The following is a 14,079-nucleotide window of genomic DNA, read 5'->3' as shown; positions in this document are numbered from 1 at the left end:
TGATTACAAGTTTGTAGACACCTGTGATGCTAATTAGAGGACACACCTTGATTGAACATGTCCCTATGGTCACATTATATTCAGTCTTTTCTAGGGATACCATCATTTTTGTCCAGGCCTGTTTCATGAGTTTATTTTTGAAAATAATTCTGTTAAACCACAGTTCAAAAGCATTTTTAGAATTTTTAAGAAATTTTATTTATTTTGTCAGATTCAAATTATTTCTGTGATCATTGTGGGTTTTTCTTTCAGTAACCGAGACGTACCAACAATTTTCTCCATATGTGTATCTGCCATTATTGCATTACACTCATTCTGTTTCTCCCTGTGTCCTTTCTCCGAGTGTCCCTGATCCCAGAGCTGGATGCTTCAGATCTGTGGTTGTTCTCCCACCAACTGGCCTAATCTCCATCTGTGGGATGCTGCTGCTGCTGACCTTCCTCCAGCCCACTGCTTCCAGCTGCCCATTTCCATCAATCTACTCTGCATCACCCTCACTATACTGGATATGCTCATCTACATACTGTTTGAATTTTACTACCAGCTATATATGTAGTATAATTATGCCAGAGCCATACATCATAACAGTAAACTAGGAATCAATTTACATGCTAGCTTGTACTTTGTATGTATCATCTATCTGATCATACATGTATCCGACTGTGTGTTATATGTTCTTTGTTCCCCACCCTCCTCTACCTCTTCCCCTCTACCTCTACCCCTCTATCTCTACCTCTCTACCTCTTCTGTCCCTTTCAACCTGCCTGGCCAGCAGCAGATGGTTCCCCCACAATAGAGCCGGGTTCTGCTCCAGGTTTTTTTCCCTGTTAAAAGGGTGTTTTCCTGCCACTGTCTCCTTAGGGCTGCTCTGGGGGTTCAGGCATATGGGTTCTGCAAAGCGTCTTGAGACAATTTGACTGTCATTGGCGCTATATAAATAAAATTGAATTGAATAGGAGGGAGCTGTTTTATTGAAGCAGCAACTGGAAGCCAGTGGGGTGACATGCTGTTTTTGGCTGGTTGAAAACCAATGCTGCTGCATTCTGGATCATTTGCAGAGATTTAACCAAGCATGTGGGGAGGCCTGCCAGTAAGGAGCTGCAGCAGGTGATGCATAATATTACAAGAGCCTGGACCAGGAGTTGAGCTGCATGTTCAGACAGGAAGGGTCTGATCTTCCTGACGTACAGGATGAATCAACATGACCAAGCAACAGAGGACACATGAGACTTGAAGGCTTGCTGGTCATTGATCATGACACCCAATTTTCTGGAGGACTTTGTGGGTCTGAGTTGGGTTGATTCCAGCTGGACGTTAGTTTCTTGTTGTATAGAGGGACTGGCTGGGAGGACAAGGAGCTCAGGCTGGGAGAGGCTGAGCTGAAGGTGGCGTTTTTTCATCCATGCCCAGATACCTGCAAGGCATGATGAGATCCAGGCAGAAACCATGTGGTCGTCTGGGGGGAACGACAGGAAGAGTCTGGTATCATCAGCATAAAGACAGTGTGAGGAACCATGGGAGAGGATTGTTGTGTTTATTGAGAAGAGGAGGACAGAGCACTGATCCTGGAGGAACCCCTGTAGATAGACTGAAAACATCAGACACTTCTCCCCTTCAAGATACTCTGAAGTATCTTCCTGAGATGTAGAACATGAACCAGTGAAGGGCTGGTCCTGAGATATAAGATTAGTGAGTGTGGAGAGGAGGATTTGGTGGTTAACAGATCTAACAACAATAGAGCTGAAGACTGTCCAGCAGAACTCCATGATTCTGGTACAGATAGGTGTCCAGTTTGGTGGAGTAACCCTGTTGAAAAACAGACTGATTCGGTTATACAGGTTGCTTTTACACAGAAAAGCAGAGACTTGGCTGAAGACTGTTCGCTCAAGTATTTTAGACAGGAAGGACAGGAGCGAAATTGGTCTCTATTTTTCAACCTGGGCTGGATCGAGCATAGGTTTTTTGAGTATTGGAGTGACTTCAGCTGCTTAAATGCAGCAGGGAACACACCTGGGAGTGAGGAGAATATGTTATGAGGAGGCATTGGAGGCCAAGACCTCCTCAGAAAGCTGGGTCGGTATGAGGGACCGAAGGTTGCAGTGAAATGAGACCATTTGTGGAAGAACAGGAAAGTCTTCCAGTAAGGAGACGGTGAACTGAATAAAATAGTGGTCTGACAGATGAAGTGGAGTGACACTCAGATTTGTTGTGGAGCAGTTTTGGCAACAAAAAAAATTAAGTCAAGAGCGTTTCGTGCTTTGTGTGTGGGAGAAGTGGAGCCCTGCTTGAGGTCGGATAAGTGACACAAAGTCAGTTTCATGGGACTGAGTAGCAAAAGTACGAAGATATGAAGATGTTTCCTTTGGCCATTCCTCAGCCCCCACTCCTAACAACTACACTCTGAACTTTACAAGCCAGTAATAAAGTGACCCAGGTGACCCTCGCAGCTAACTAACCAACAGCGGCCCAGCTTAGTACAGTCTTGCCCCCTCACTGCTTCAACGTCTGAATCATGAGCAAAACTCACCAAATGTTCTGTAAGAGTGAACACAAGCATCTTCTTGCACTTTCAACATCTGAGCAACTGAACAGTGTCTCTACAACAATAGGAGCATCCTTAGCGTCTGCATTCTGTGCAGCTGATGTAGCTAACATTAGATAGATAGATAGACAGATAGATAGATAGATAGATAGATAGATAGATAGATAGATAGATAGATAGATAGATAGATAGATAGATAGATAGATAGATAGATAGATAGATAGATAGATAGATAGATTAAACCTTTATTGATCCCACAGTGGGGAAATTTACAGTGTAACAGCAGCAAATAGAACAGTTAGAATAAAAAGGAGAGCAGCACACAACGCACACAGTGCATAGATAGAAATATTTTCTTCTTGTAGAAGAAAAAAATACAATATTTACAGCAAAATTCTTATGAAATTGCACAGCATCATTATGTACATTTTTATTGCACAGTTTGTAAGTGGTTGAACTGAACTACTGGGAGCTTGATTGTAAAGTCTGACTGCAGCAGGAAGGAAGGACCTGCAGTATCTCTCCTTTAGACACCGTGGGTGAAGCAGTCTGTCACTGAAGGAGCTTTCAGTGATGATACTGTTTCCTGCAGGGGGTGGGAGGTGTCCTCCATGGTAGACAACAGTTTTGTCATCATCCTCCTGTCTCCCACCACCTCCACAGGATCAAGGTTCAGCCCAGGACAGCGCTAGCTTTCTTTACCAGTTTGTTTAGTCTCTTCCTGTCTGCAGCCGTGATGCTGCTGCTCCAGCAGACCACTCCATACAGGATGGCTGATGCTACCACAGAATCACAGAAGGTCCTCAGAAGTGCTCCCTGCACCCTGAAGGACCTCAGTTTTCTGAGCAGGTGGAGTCTGCTCTGACCTTTCTTATAAAGTGCGTTGGTGTTTGTAGTACAGTCCAGTTTCTTGTTCAGGTGAACACCCAGGTACCTGTAAGAGTCCACAATCTCAATGCCGTTCCCTGGATGTTCACTGGTGTAGGAGAAGTGTGTCTGTTCCTGCTAAAGTCCACCACCAGTTCCTTGGTTTTCACCACACTGATCTGGAGGCAGTTCAGCAGGAACCAGTCCACAAAGTCCCGGTTAAGTTTTCTGTACTCCTCCTCATCTCCGTCCGTGATGAGGCAGACGATGGCTGAGTCATCAGAGAACTTCTGAAGATGGCAGTTTGTGGTGTGATGAGAGAAGTCTGCTGTGTAGAGGGTGAAAAGAAAGGGGGCAAGGACAGACCCCTGTAGACCCCCATACTGTAGACCACAGTGTTGGACACACAGTCCCCTGTAGGACCCCGTACTGCAGACCACAGTGTTGGACACACAGTCCCCTGTAGGACCCCGTACTGCAGACCACAGTGTTGGACACACAGTCCCCTGTAGGACCCCGTACTGCAGACCACAGTGTTGGACACACAGTCCCCTGTAGGACCCCGTACTGCAGACCACAGTGTGGGACAAACTGTGGCCGGTTGGTGAGGTAATCCAGCAGCCACATTGTGAGGTGAGAGTCTACTCCCGTGAAGTATCTGATCTGATATGAGTTCTGATAGTTGTTGACCATAAAGTGAACTTTTAACTAACAGGAGGTAGTAAGTACTGAGGAATGTGTTTTCGGCTCCAGAAATCCTATGTTGTGTTGACCTTGGGGTCCACTGTTAACCTATAGCTGATTTGTGATCCTTAGGAATGCACAGAAGGGGAGTCTTGTCTGAGGAGTTATCATTTTTAGTGGGGATGTAAACCAGATGCTGTAATTCTATACGTTACCAGAAGGTATAAAAACTGACCGTTGGTCTTTGTTCGAGGAGGATCATTGGGCGACATCCTTCCAGACAACTTCTGTCTGTATGATACTGTTCTTTCTTTTAATAAAGTTCTTATTAAGAAAGTCAGTGTCAACGGGCGTTTCTTCTCCACCTGCACATCAGCTGGACATCAGAGAAACAACGACACCCGTCTCCTCCAGCTTGTCCTCCAGAAGTGCAGGCTTGATGGTGTTGAAGGCACTGGAGAAATCATAAAACATGATTCTCACAGTGCTCTTCATCTTCTCCAGGTGAGAGAGACATCTGTGCAGGAGGTAAATCACTGCATCATCAACCCTGATGCTGGGCTGGTAGGAGAACTGCAGGAGGTCCAATGATGAGCTCGCAGATGACAAAGGAGCAGCCGCTCCAGGGTCTTCATCAGGTGGGATGTTAGTGCCACCGACCTGCAGTGGTTGAGGTCCTTGGGGTGCGATATCTTCGGCACCGGTACCATGCAAGACGTCTTCCACAGCTGTGGTACTCTCCCCAGCTTCAGGCTCAAGTTGAAGACATGCTCCACAATCCTGCTCAGCTGATCTGCGCAGGACTTATTTGCAGTATTCCTAACAGCTGAGATGATTAGTGACGGCAGGACAAACTGTTTGGAAACTGGCTGATATATTCAGGTCAATGAGTCACAAACTTGCAGCAGAAAAACAGTAAAAACATGAGACTCAGAGCTTTAAACGGAAGTCCCTCCTCCAGCTGTTTCCTGCAGGATCCAGTTCAACATCAAACCGACTTCCTGTAGCAGCAACACGTTCAGAACATCTCAGACTCATTAAATCATTACAAACAAGACGTAATCCAGGATTCATTTTTATTCAGATTCTTTTCAGGATTTAGTTTATTAGCGCTACAGATTAATTCTGCGTGAAAACAAAACAGAGAAAGTTAAAATTCAGCCTAAACATCTCTAACAAAATGTGTCACTGTCAATTATTTATGTCATTTCCAGCCAAAAGAAAGCTGCTGGGTTAGATAAAAATTCAGTAGAAATCACATTTTTGCAGGTTATCTGCTTTGAGATCTCTCAGTGTTTCTACAGTGAAACTTCAGACGCTGTCATCTTTCCTCCTGTTGGACAAATCTAATGTATCAGGGGTGTTTAGGACTCTGATCAATCATCTGACTGACATCTAAACTCTTTCAGACTCTTTGAATCATTTTCCACCAAGCAGCAGCATTTCTCTGCTGAGGTCTGACGTATGAAGCGGTTAGTTAACGTTACCTGGTCCACAATCACACACTGATCAAACACAATTAAAAACATCAACTCCACACTCCGTCTGTCACCACTGGAGCTTTATTCACGTCTCAGCGTGTTGTTCTGATAAAGGCAGCGTGAACATCGACAGGTAGCCGGGGGGCGGGGCTTCAGCCTCACAGCTTGGCCTTGTTCATGCGACCCATCAGTTTGTCCAGTTTGATGGCGAGTGACATGTCACCTTTGATCCGCAGCTTCCCCGACATGAAGGCCATCGTGGGCTTCAGCTTCCCTGAAACAGATCGCCGTTACCATGGAAACAACACTGAGACCATTGCTATGGTTACAGCAGTCACAGCTCAAACTCAATGACCTTTGTGCTTTCACCTCTCATGGTTGCCACGTCGATGGCTCACCTGAAAACATCTTGCTGAAGTCACTGGAGTCCATCGTCATGACGACGTCGGGTTTGATGGGCGGCTGCCCCTGCCCCGCGCTGCCTGAGCCGCTCTTCAAATCCAGGAACCAAACGCCGCTGTGTTCACCTTATATGGGCGTAAACAGGATCATTTTACACACCAGACACCTTTATAAGGACATAAAGAAGCCCACAATGGACCATGATGCACCCACAGGACGTCCTTATATGGCCTTAGATGTCCTATTAGAGACACGTCCAACAGACAGGATCGTATTGCACCCACAGGACGTCCATATATGGGTATAAACAGGTTCGTATTAATGACACGCCCACTGGACATCCTTATATGGACATATTGTTGTCTTCTTAACAGCTGTTACCTGACAGGTCAAACTGATAGATGGCCTGTGTTGCCTTGACAACGTCTTCGTTGATGACTCCTTTGATGGTGTCAAATGTGCTTTCTATTGGTCCACCGGAGGCAGGCGTGGCCGAGGATGATGGTGGTTTAAAGGCCGGTGTTGCCCCTAGCAACCAGGAGAAAGACAGGTGAGGACACCAGGGGGCACTGGTATTTTTAGTACTATCACCTGCATGTGTAGTAGTGTTTAGAAAGCGGTTTTTGATGAAGTATTTCTGGTAGCGGTTTTTGTGTTAATATTTGTAGTGTCGTCATCAGCAGTCTTTGTAGTAGTATTTACAGTACTATCATCTGCTTTTGTGGTAGTATTTGTAGTACTATCAGCTGCATGTGTAGTAGTATTTCTAAAGTTGTTTTTGTGATAGTATTTGCAGTGCTAATAACAGTTTTTTGTGGGAGTACTTCTAGTACCATCAGCCATTCTTGTGGAAGTATTTGTAATACTATCAGCTGCTTCTGTGGTAGTATTTGTAGTCCTACCTGCTGTGTGTATAGTAGTATTTATAGTACCAAGAGCTGTACGTGTAGTAGTCCAGTGGATTTGTACCGAAGCTCCGATTCCCTGACTTGGAAACAGATTGGATGAGAAAGCTGGTTGGAGCTAGCATAGCATCACTCGTTGGTTTTACTTTTTAACTACGTACTGGTTGACATCTAGGATTTTTGGAGCAAGTAAAAGAGGGCGGAGCCAGACAGCAGTGATTGGTCAGACTGTCTGAGAGCCTGTGATGCTTTATATACAATTCATTGTTGATTTATTTTCAGATTGGACACCTGATCTCTGGGCTTCAGCAGGAAAACGAAGCTTCTGTTGTGTTTTTGGGGTCGATGGAGCTTTGAGGAACGTGTCGGATGTAGTGCTACTGCAGGTTTTTAACACTTCCAGGTAGGTTCCAATGTCCATTTTTCTGATCCAGTCTGTGGATGACTGAGAATCTACACAGTAGCAGTATTTGTAGTACTATCAGCTGTATGTGTACTAGGAACTGTGTGAAGTAACATTTGTAGTATTTACCGTGTTGCTCCATCTGCTGAGCCAGCAACTCTGGTGCTTCATCCAAGAAGAAGTCCGGCAGCAGTGGGTGACCTGTCAACCAATAACAGAACACCATGAGTACCACACCATGGTCAGCCATGCTAGGTTAGCATTAGCTCAGTTAGCATGCAGTCACCTGGTTGGATGGCATACTGATCGAAGTCTCTGACTCCCTGCTGTTTGAGGACGTCCTCGTCCACCAGGAAGTGACCTGTGTAGTCTTTTGGCTGGGACAGGATGACATAGGCGGCGTCCGCAATGATGTCAGCTGTACGACACTGTTTCCCAATGTCTGACCCACCCAACATGTCCATGGCCGCCGTCTGGATCGCTATAGCAACAGGACACAGGGAGAGCAGGGTTAGCATCACGTTAGCCTCATGGTAGCATCACATTGTCTCATGGTAGCGTCACGTTAGCCTAATGGTAGCGTCACGTTAGCCTAATGGTAGCATGAGGTTAATGTTTTTAAAGACCACCTGTGCATATCGCTTAGATCTGGAGCTCGTCAACTCCTACTCCTCTCTTCCATTCCTCACATCAATATTCTAAAGGCTAAAATCAAATCCAGATTGGGGTTCCTCTACCGCAATAAGGCCTCCCTACTGGTGGGTTGGTCCTCCCTTTACCCCAGGAGACTCCAGCACTGGCTTCTCCTCTTCTACCAGACCCTATCAGAGAAGACCTCAGTACCTCTCCAACCTCCTCCACCCTCCATAATAACAACCACCTGAGGTCCAGTGATCTCATAACACTCTCTATCACAAAGGTTCACACTGTCTTTGGCTGGAATTTTCAATTCAATTTTATTTATATAGCGCCAATTACAGTCAAATTGTCTCGAGACGCTTTACAGAACCCATATGCCTGAACCCCAGAGCAAGCCAAAAGGCGACAGTGGCAAGGAAAACACCCTTTTAACAGGGAAAAAAAAACTCGAGCAGAACCCGGCTCTAATGTGGGGGGACCCATCTGCCTGCTGGCCGGGTGGGTTGAGAGGGACAGAAGAGGTAGAAAGGTAGAGATAGAGGGGTAGAGGTAGAGATAGAGGGATACAGATAGAGGGGTAGAGATAGAGAGGTGGGGGGGTGGGACACAAGGACCATAAAACACAGCCACACATCTGAAGCATCCAGCATCCAGCTCTGGGACCAGGGACACTCGGAGAAAGGACACAGAAAGAAACAGAGTGAATGTAATGCAATAATGGTATATATAGTAAATACATAGGTAGTTAGAGAAGGGCTCAGTGCATCAAGAGAGGTTCCCCAGCAGCCTAGGCCTATAGCAGCATAACTAGGGGCAAACTAAAGGGACGTCAAGAGGGGAAGTCAGGTTTGCAAATGAAAACACCAGCTCACCCCGTCAGGGTCCCCCAGTCAGCCCTAACTATAAGCTTTGTCAAAAAGGAAGGTTTTAAGCCTAGTCTTAAAAATAGAGAGGGTGTCCACCTCCAGAACCCAAAGTGGGAGCTGGTTCCACAGGAGAGGTGCCTGAACTGAATTCCTTTCGCTTTGCTGCAGCAATCGATTGGAATTCCCTCCAAAAATCTCTGAAACTGTCGTCTCTTCCATCTCCTTACATCTTTAAATAGAAGCTGCAGCAGACCCTAGCTGACTGCTGACATGTTGACTGTTTTCTCTGAACTGCTAGCATTAATTTAGGCTGTTTTTAATCTGTTTTGTATATGTGTTGTTTATTTGTTCTCTTTCTTCCTGCTGGGGCCTCTTGCCAGGTCATCATTGTAAATGAGAAATTGTTCTCAACTGAGCTTACCTGGTAAAATTTAAAAAAAGAAAAGCACGCTGGTGCAATGAGGAGTCTGTTAGCATGCTAACAAGTAGCCACTGACCGGTTTTGGGCCAGAGGGCGTTGACAGCAATCTGACCTCTGAACTCCTCAGCCATTCCCAGGACGCACATGGACATGCCATACTTAGCCATGGTGTACGCTATAAAACAAAACAGACATGTCATTGCTGCACAGGTGCATGATGGGACACCGGATGGCCTGGTTGCTCTGGCTACCTGTGTGGTTCTTGAACCAGACGGGGTTGAGGTTGAGTGGAGGCGACAGGTTCAGGATGTGAGGACTGCGGCTCTTCAGCAGGTGAGGGATGACCAGCTTGGACCTGAGCACAAGAGGGGCTACATGTATGACTGTACGTTACTCTACACACACATGCATGTACAGGGGGTCCCTGGCTTACGTTGTAGTTCCATTAAATCAATTTTCACGGTAAGTCGGAACTCCGGTGAAGATGTAAACAAAGCTGTTATGTGCATCATGATATCGATCCTCTTTGTGGTCTTCATGGACAGGATCTCAAGGATCAGCTGGGGTGAGGAGGGTGTCTGGTTTGGGGACCTTAGGATCTCTGCTTTTTGCAGATGATGTGGTTCTGTTGGTTCCTCAGACCTTCAGCAGCACTGGAGCGGTTTGCAGCTGATTGTCAAGCAGCGGGATGTGGATCAGAACCTCCAAGTCCGAGACCATGGTTCTCTGATGGAAACCAGTTCATCTTGTTCATGAGTGATGGGAAAATGGAGCTAGAGATGGACAGGAGGATTGGTGCAGCGTCAGCAGTAATGAAGGTGTTGTACCAAATAGGGCTGCCACGATTAGTCGACTAATCACGATTATGTCGACTATTAAAATCGTCAACAACTAACTTAATAATCGACGCGTCGGTTTTTTTTTTTTTTTTTTTTTTTAAATCTTTGTTTTTCTCTCAAAACTGCTGCGGCACCTTCCACTGCTGCGTCTGCCTTTCTGTCCTTGACACACATGCGCAGTAGTGGTAATCGGGGTCAGCCGTGATGCCACCGGAAGTTATACCAGACGGGCTCTGGTATCATGGCTACCCGGCAGCCACGGAGCTCAAAAGTGTGGGAGCATTTTAAGAAAAAAGAGAAAAGTGTGCAAAAGTGTGGAATGACCTGCTTCATCTACTGCCTCCATGACCTGATCCCGGATAAGAGGAAGAACATAGATGGATGGATGGATGGATGGATGGATGGATGAATGGATGGATGGATGGATGGACGAATAGATGGATGAATGGATGGATGGATGAATGATGGATGGATGGGGATGAATGATGGATGGATGAGGATGGATGGAGGGACGGACGGATGGATGGATGAATGATGGATGGATGAGGGATGGACGACGGACGGATGATGGATGGATAGATAGATGGATGGATGGATAGATGGATGGATGGATAGATGGACGGATAGATGGATATCGATCGGTATAGATATTTGTACAACTACAGTAACAACAAACAGTCATAAACTCACACTGAAACACAACTCAGTAGGAAAATACTGGTGAAAATGTAAACTGTGAGTCTGACTTACGCTGGGATCCAGAATAAAGTTAGAATGTAGAATAATCCAATGTGGAGGTTAATGGAAACAAACCCGTCTGATAGCGTTGCCTGATGACTGTTCATACAGCATTCATCTGCTCAGCTCACCAGCTTGTTCCACTGAACCAGTTCCGACGTAACAACAAAACGTAAACTGAGGACCTCCTGTACTGTTTTATATGTATGGTGACATGTATGTATGGAGACACGTGTGTTCAGCGTCATACGTCAGGTATGTTCCTCTCAGGTTGATTCCCAGCATCAAGTCCACCTTCTTCATCGGCGTCGAAAGAGTTCCCGTCAGACTAATGGCGCTGGCGTTGTTCACCAGGATGTCGATACCTGCCAATCAGACAGAAGAACTGTGATGATGTCACTCTGCTGTCATCAGTCTGAACAGGAAGAGAAAAGTTTAATCTCTGCTTTACCTCCAAACGTGTCGACGGCTTTCTGAACCGCTTCTCCAATCTGCTGCTCGTCTCTGATGTCGACAACACACGGCAACGCTCTGCCGCCCGCCGCCTCCACTGCAACACACAACATACATCACAACACACACAGACACACAACACACAGATACACACACACACCATCACAGAAATGTATGTTAGCAGTTAGCCTGTTAGCTGCTCACCCTCCTGAGCCGCGGTGTAGATGGTTCCTGGTAGTTTGGGGTGGGGTTCAGCGGTCTTGGCAGCGATCACAACATTGGCTCCATCCCTGGCGGCTTTCAGAGCGATGGCTTTACCAATGCCTCGACTCGCCCCGGTGATGAAGAGCGTGAGGCCGGCGAGTTTCCTGAAACATGCCAAAACAGTTAGCTGACATGCTAACAGCTGTTGTCACTGCTGAGCTCTAAATGACATGATTAAACGGAAAAATAAACGCAGACAGAAAATGAACATTATCTGCAGCCCTCTGACAATTCTCAAAAAGAAACGTGACAAGCCATTTTCAGGGTTGAATATCTCCAGAAAGAAAACCTGAATAGATTCCTGCAGATCCAAAATCAGCCTGATTAGCTGATAGATTTCTACATGAGTCAACATGAAGCAGCTTGTAACTCTGCACATCTCACTCCAACATCTAGACCTCTATGAACTCCAACATCTAGACCTCTGTGAACATCTAGACCTCCGTGAACATCTAGACCTCCGTGAACATCTAGACCTCCGTGAACACCAACATCTAGACAAAAATAAGACAAAAAATACAAGTAAAACAAGAAGGAAACATAAAACGAACAAAACATGAGACAAACTCAAACTGTCAAGCTGAATATAAACTTGCTTATTTATATAAAATGTAGATTTTTCTGCCAGTGTTGTAATATACAGTACTACCACGCTTTGAGTTCTGATGGAGTGAAGGCAAAAACACAGCACAACAACTTTAACAAACAGTTTATTTAGAATTGTCTTGAGTCTTCCAGAAGCAGGTTAACGGTTCAGTTCGGACCAAATAAGATCTGTTTTCTTCACTAGAACCACCACGTCTTCTTCAGTGTGTTCCGTTTAACTGGACTGTCCGGGTTCTGTGTGTGCTACGGGACAAAGCTGCCACCGAACTCCGCGTAAATAACGTACAACTTTCAGACGTGTCGCTCAGACGTCTCAGGACAGACAGAAGAGAACAGCTGTGCCTGTTTTCTAAACGCGAAGCTTCAGTTGCCAAGTTCGGCTGCAGTAAAATCTCCGCCTGAAGCTGTCGGAGTCGTTAAAACCTCAATTTTCATGGATCTGCTCCTGAGTTCGGACCGACCGCTCGGACTTTATGAGGCGACTGATTCAAACGGAGTTCGGTGTGAAGAAGGAAGACTCACCCCGTGTTCTGCAGCATTATGGCAACTCTCAGGTGGGGAGCAGGTCACAGGTAGTGCAGCAGGTATCAGGAAATGCAGCAGGTCGTCTTCTTCTTCACCTTTCACCTACTTTCACCCCCGATACGCCAACAGGATGTCACACCGCAGCCACTTCCGGTCTGCAAGGACAGATTTCAGAGATCGATAAGATATTGAACTGATCGATTACATCTGTGATCCTCACCAATAAGCAAAGAAATAATATAATATAATATAATATAATATAATATAATATAATATAATATAATATAATATAATGTAATATAATATAATATAATTAACCAGGTAAGATAGATGAGAATTGTAATAGAATATAAGACACAAAATGACAAAAATTAGAAAAACTAGACATAAAATGACAAACACGACACACAAAATGACAAAAACGAGAAAAAAATGAGACAGAAAATGACAAAAACAAGACATGAAATTACAAAAATGAGACACAAAATGTCAAAAACGGACAAAAAATGACAAAAACGAGACATAAAATGACAGAAATGAGATAAAAATGACAAAAGCTATACATAAAATGAAAAAATGAAACACAAAATGACAAAAATGAGACAAAAATAACAAAAACCAGACATAAAATGACAAACACGAGACACAAAATTACAAAAATGAGACAGAATGGCAAAAACGATAAGCAAAGAAATAATATCATATAATACAATAAGGTGTATTCAAAGTCAATGTTTATAAAGCACAATTTGTTTAAAGTGGGCTGCACAGTGGGGTAGTGGTTAGCACTTTCGCCTTGCAGCAAGAAGGTCCCTGGTTCGCGTCCCGGCTTTCCCGGGATCTTTCTGCATGGAGTTTGCATGTTCTCCCTGTGCATGCGTGGGTTTTCTCCGGGTACTCCGGCTTCCTCCCACAGTCCAAAAATATGCTGAGGTTAATTGATCATTCTAAATTGCCCGTAGGTGTGAATGTGTGAGTGCTTGTTTGTCTATATATGTAGCCCTGCGACAGACTGGCGACCTGTCTAGGGTGTCCCCTGCCTTCGCCCGAGTCAGCTGGGATAGGCTCCAGCCCCCCCCCCCCACAGCGACCCTAGTGAGGATTAAGCGGTGTATAGATGATGGATGGATGGATGGAATTTGTTTAAAGTACTCAGTATTTTCCGTATATGGTTAGGTTATGGTTTCAGGTTCATATTTTTTCTAAAGTTTTTCGTCTTGTTTGTTTAAAGTTTAAACTGTGTGGTATTTTTTAAAGATCGTATTTTTTATTAATAGAAACAGTGTGTTTACAGAATGTTTACTGCAAAATGCACTCAACAAAATACACCATTTTCAAATGTTATCTTGTATATTTGTAATAAATCTATTAATTCCTCAACCACATTTATATTTTTCTGTTGTTCACAAGTGTAGATTCATAAAACAAACTATTTAGTTTGAAT

The 14,079-nt window shown here is 44.8% G+C and overlaps 1 protein-coding gene across 1 annotated transcript; it reads right to left on the bottom strand.

The window, feature by feature from the left end:
• Positions 1–5,155: 5,155 nt before the first annotated feature.
• On the bottom strand, positions 5,156–12,790 carry hsdl2 (hydroxysteroid dehydrogenase like 2). The gene is made up of 11 exons (XM_023271405.3): positions 12,633–12,790; positions 11,445–11,608; positions 11,239–11,337; positions 11,038–11,152; positions 9,462–9,565; positions 9,287–9,385; positions 7,571–7,765; positions 7,414–7,485; positions 6,358–6,504; positions 5,973–6,101; positions 5,156–5,848 (listed from the first exon to the last, which is right to left on the bottom strand). The coding sequence occupies exons 1-11, from the start codon at positions 12,647–12,649 to the stop codon at positions 5,733–5,735; spliced, it is 1,257 nt and encodes a 418-aa protein (XP_023127173.1). The 5' UTR covers positions 12,650–12,790; the 3' UTR covers positions 5,156–5,732.
• Positions 12,791–14,079: the final 1,289 nt, after the last annotated feature.

Source organism: Amphiprion ocellaris, chromosome 17 (genome assembly GCF_022539595.1).
Source record: "Amphiprion ocellaris isolate individual 3 ecotype Okinawa chromosome 17, ASM2253959v1, whole genome shotgun sequence".
In the NCBI taxonomy this organism is placed as follows: domain Eukaryota; kingdom Metazoa; phylum Chordata; class Actinopteri; family Pomacentridae; genus Amphiprion; species Amphiprion ocellaris.
Note: the sequence above shows the minus strand (reverse complement) of the source record. Positions and strands in the feature narration are given on the sequence as shown.